The sequence below is a fragment of the Sinocyclocheilus rhinocerous genome, unplaced genomic scaffold (assembly GCF_001515625.1).
Source record: "Sinocyclocheilus rhinocerous isolate Xijiao unplaced genomic scaffold, SAMN03320098_v1.1 scaffold768, whole genome shotgun sequence".
Lineage (NCBI taxonomy): Eukaryota > Metazoa > Chordata > Actinopteri > Cypriniformes > Cyprinidae > Sinocyclocheilus > Sinocyclocheilus rhinocerous.
Window position 1 is genome coordinate 147,553 of NW_015634483.1, and position 3,946 is coordinate 151,498.

Here is a 3,946-nt window from a genome sequence, read left to right on the forward strand (position 1 = left end):
AGACTAATTACTTTCACCCCAAATACTAATTAGTTATAATTTTACTTTTTTTTTTAAATTTGCCACTATCCTAGGTTTTGCCCATTTGCCAGTAAGAATTTTTTACTCATTTAAAACACAATCAAATTTAATATGCTCCCTTATTCTTTTATATATTTTAGTATGTACACATCAGAATAAGCATGTTGTTTGAATTTTTACATAAAAATTGTGTTACACTGAATGACAATATAACATATTTCAACCAAATTTTGACATTTTATTCTCCAAAAACTTATTTGAAACCTTAAAAGTAGACACTTTACTTACATTTAATTTTTAATGTATCTTACTTTTTATTTATTTTATTATTTTATTATTTTTATTTTTTACTACCATTATTTATTTATTTGTTTATTTTGTTCTTTATTCATTTTATTTTTAATGTTATTATTTTTAATTTAATTTAATTTAATTTTATTTTATTTTATTTGACTAAATAATGGTGCATAGTTAGCAAAGCAAAATAAGCAAAAGTAATAAAAAATTTTTTTATTGTTTGCATTTTTTAAAACCTTTTTTTCTGATTGTTTATGCTTCTTGATCTTCCATTTCTGGGTCTTTACCCACCAGTTGAGTTTCCACTGGTCTTAACTGCAGTATTGTACATTGCAGAGGAATGCTATGTAAACATAGAGGAATGCATACATGCCCCATTGCAAGGAAATCATAGATAACGCATTCATATCCTTTCATTTGCGGCTTTTATTAAGGCCAAACCCCCTTGACTTTGTACCTCTTGATAACTTTATAAACCTTTTCATATGGTGCGGTTAAGTACACTGAAGTAAAGTTACATTACTCTGTCTTGACAGCATGACAATGGGACCTATTCTATGGAACCAAGAAAAAAATATCTGAAACCTAAAAAGAAACAGCCCCACTTAAAGAGGACGTAATTAGACATGGCCTGTTCAGCAGAAAGTTAGTGCTGCCTGCAGATGTGGCAGAATGAAGCCCTGAACGGAGAAAAAACAAAGAAATGAACTATATTGTAGTGTCGCAGAGCAGGTATTCCCTCTGATCTATGCTCGTCGTTATTGGGTCACACTTGGGAAGCGTAGCCAAACAATGCGGAGGAAGCATTCAGTGAATTTTCTCAGCGTGCTGAACAGTGCAGTGGAGTCAGTCAAAAGTGCATGATCCAGTGCTCTGCCAAATCCGAACGCATCTGTTCCCCAGATTCCCTTTATAACTGGGACCGTTCTGTTATCCCGTGCCAGGTCACGAGCAAAGCTCTTGCTTAACTTTTATAAACGAATAAAACAAACAAGACTGCTTGGCGAAGTCATTGTAATGCCTTAGTGATGCATTAAAATGGAATTGCACTCGAAATTACAACATTATGAATTATAGTAATTTTTTATTTATTCTTTTTTTAATAAATATTACTAATTTTGGGATACCACAATATCAATGACTTACTAACCTTATTAACATTTGTTTGCCACACACAGAGTAGGGGACAATTGAGAAAATGGTGAATATTTTCATTAAATGGGAATTTAAGAGTGTTTTGCCACTACACCTCACTTTGCGTATTCCTCTCGACAGGATGAAGTGATCGCCGTCTCTGAGAAAGTCATAGTGAAGTTGGAGGATCTGGTGAAATGGATGGTGGCGGACGTGTCGAGTTGGAACAAGGGTCTGCCGGCCGTACCCCTGAAACCCACCGTGCTGAAGGAGCTCGGCAAGAACGGCCAGAGAGAAGCGCTCCACAAATACAGAGAGTCCACGCTCAACAGCGGCCTCAACTTCAAGGACGTCCTCAAAGAGAAGGCTGAGCTCGGTATACAGCATGATTTCTCATTTACACCAGCCATACAGTAAGACTGGATTATGAATAATGATTTGGTTGGTTTTATGACAATCATTTCCTGTGTAAAGAACACGAGGAAAGACACTCGAAAGCGTTTAATTGCATAGATCTCAGTAAGCCATGCGTTCAAGTAACATTCGAGAAAATAACGTGGCGTTTGTCACGACTAACCGCCTGCAGCCCTTGATAATAACATGCTTCTCTTTATGAGCATCAAACCTATTTTTTACGGTGAGTAGATTGTACAAGACACAACAAGAAAGTGTTTGAGTATGACACTTGTTTAAACAGGCAGGGTGTCGCCCCGGCATTCGTCTCCCTCTGCGCTTTTTCCTTCTTCGGTTGTTTGTGTCTCTCATTATCTGGGAACAATATGGTGTGTAAATTAGAAGAAAGAAATGAATGTTCTTTTTGTCTTGTGTCTTAGGCTGTGCACGTTGAACCTCAATTCTCATTTCTTTTTCAAATCCGATCTTTAGGACTGTTCACACTTTTATTTTGCAAATAATGTAATCAGATTAGTTTGTTTGTGTGGAGTCAAAAATTTGGTAATGGGGTCATTACGTTGCGGTCAACTTACCATTTTTATTGAAAATGAAAGTGTTTTTTGCTGCAAATATTTTTGTAAAAAACAAACAGCATTTATTTTATAATTTTTGAAGTAGAGGTCTTTTTGTAACATTGTAAATCTTTACTGTCACTGATCATTTTAATACATCCTTGAATAAAAGTATTTTTTTTTTAATTGTATTTAAATTAATTTTATTATAACAGCGGCCTCAACTTCAAGGACGTCCTCAAAGAGAAGGCTGAGCTCGGTATACAGCATGATTTCTCATTTACACCAGCCATACAGTAAGACTGGATTATGAATAATGATTTGGTTGGTTTTATGACAATCATTTCCTGTGTAAAGAACACGAGGAAAGACACTCGAAAGCGTTTAATTGCATAGATCTCAGTAAGCCATGCGTTCAAGTAACATTCGAGAAAATAACGTGGCGTTTGTCACGACTAACCGCCTGCAGCCCTTGATAATAACATGCTTCTCTTTATGAGCATCAAACCTATTTTTTACGGTGAGTAGATTGTACAAGACACAACAAGAAAGTGTTTGAGTATGACACTTGTTTAAACAGGCAGGGTGTCGCCCCGGCATTCGTCTCCCTCTGCGCTTTTTCCTTCTTCGGTTGTTTGTGTCTCTCATTATCTGGGAACAATATGGTGTGTAAATGCTCATTAATGTGCAGACGGATCACACCCAGTGTGATTACGCTTCTCGTGTGATTGCTCAGTAAGGATTTGATTTATCAAAGCATTGCATAGCTTCGGCATAAACAAAACATTTGCTCATATTTTGTATCTTTTGTGTATTTTAAACTGACATAACTGTGTGTGCTTGATAACTAAACGAAACAGGGTCAAACTCTATTTTGTGTTATGAAGGAGATACAAGAAATAGCATATGTTTCTTTTATTAGTCGTTGACACAGTTCAGGAGTGATATCACATGAGTTGTTATATTTGCAACCTTTGTAATGCAAGAGTTCTTTACCGGTGGTGTGTGTGTATAGTGCACTGTGTGCATTTACAACTTTTTAAATGTGCCATTTTGGCTGCTTTCCTGTTTTGCAAATATCTGCTGGCTTGGACTGGGTGATAACGAATACTCACGATCAATTTGCTGGCGATTTAAGATTAGGCACAACTGTGAATGTTACACATGTTAATGTGCTTTTTATTAAGTGTCTTTAGGAATTCTTAATTGTCTTGTTAGAATGAGAGTGTTAAGAAATGGCTAGAGGTGCTTAGTTTTGTTTTGTTTTTTTCTCTGTTTTCTTTTCAAGGTGAAGCAGGAAATTTTGGCAGGACATGTGTAAGGACTAGGTCATTTTTTAAATAGCCAATAGGCTTTAGTTTATCAAATCAAATTGATAACAAGTAACATGATGTTACTTGGTAACGCTAGTCAGGATGAATCATTAATATTTTCATACAATGTAGATCATGTTAAATCTATAAAACAAATTACTTGCTTTAAAACTCTTTTTGTAAATATATTCAAAATAGAAATAAGGCTTGTTAGGC

At 35.4% G+C, this 3,946-nt stretch overlaps 1 protein-coding gene across 1 annotated transcript in view; it reads left to right on the forward strand.

The window, feature by feature from the left end:
- The window catches only part of arid5b (AT-rich interaction domain 5B), a 126,717-nt gene that overhangs the window by 13,910 nt on the left and 108,861 nt on the right, over positions 1-3,946 (forward strand). The window contains exon 3 of the mRNA XM_016559567.1: positions 1,594-1,828. Within this exon, the coding sequence (XP_016415053.1) occupies positions 1,594-1,828 (235 nt within the window). The remainder of the gene's footprint in view (positions 1-1,593; positions 1,829-3,946) is intronic.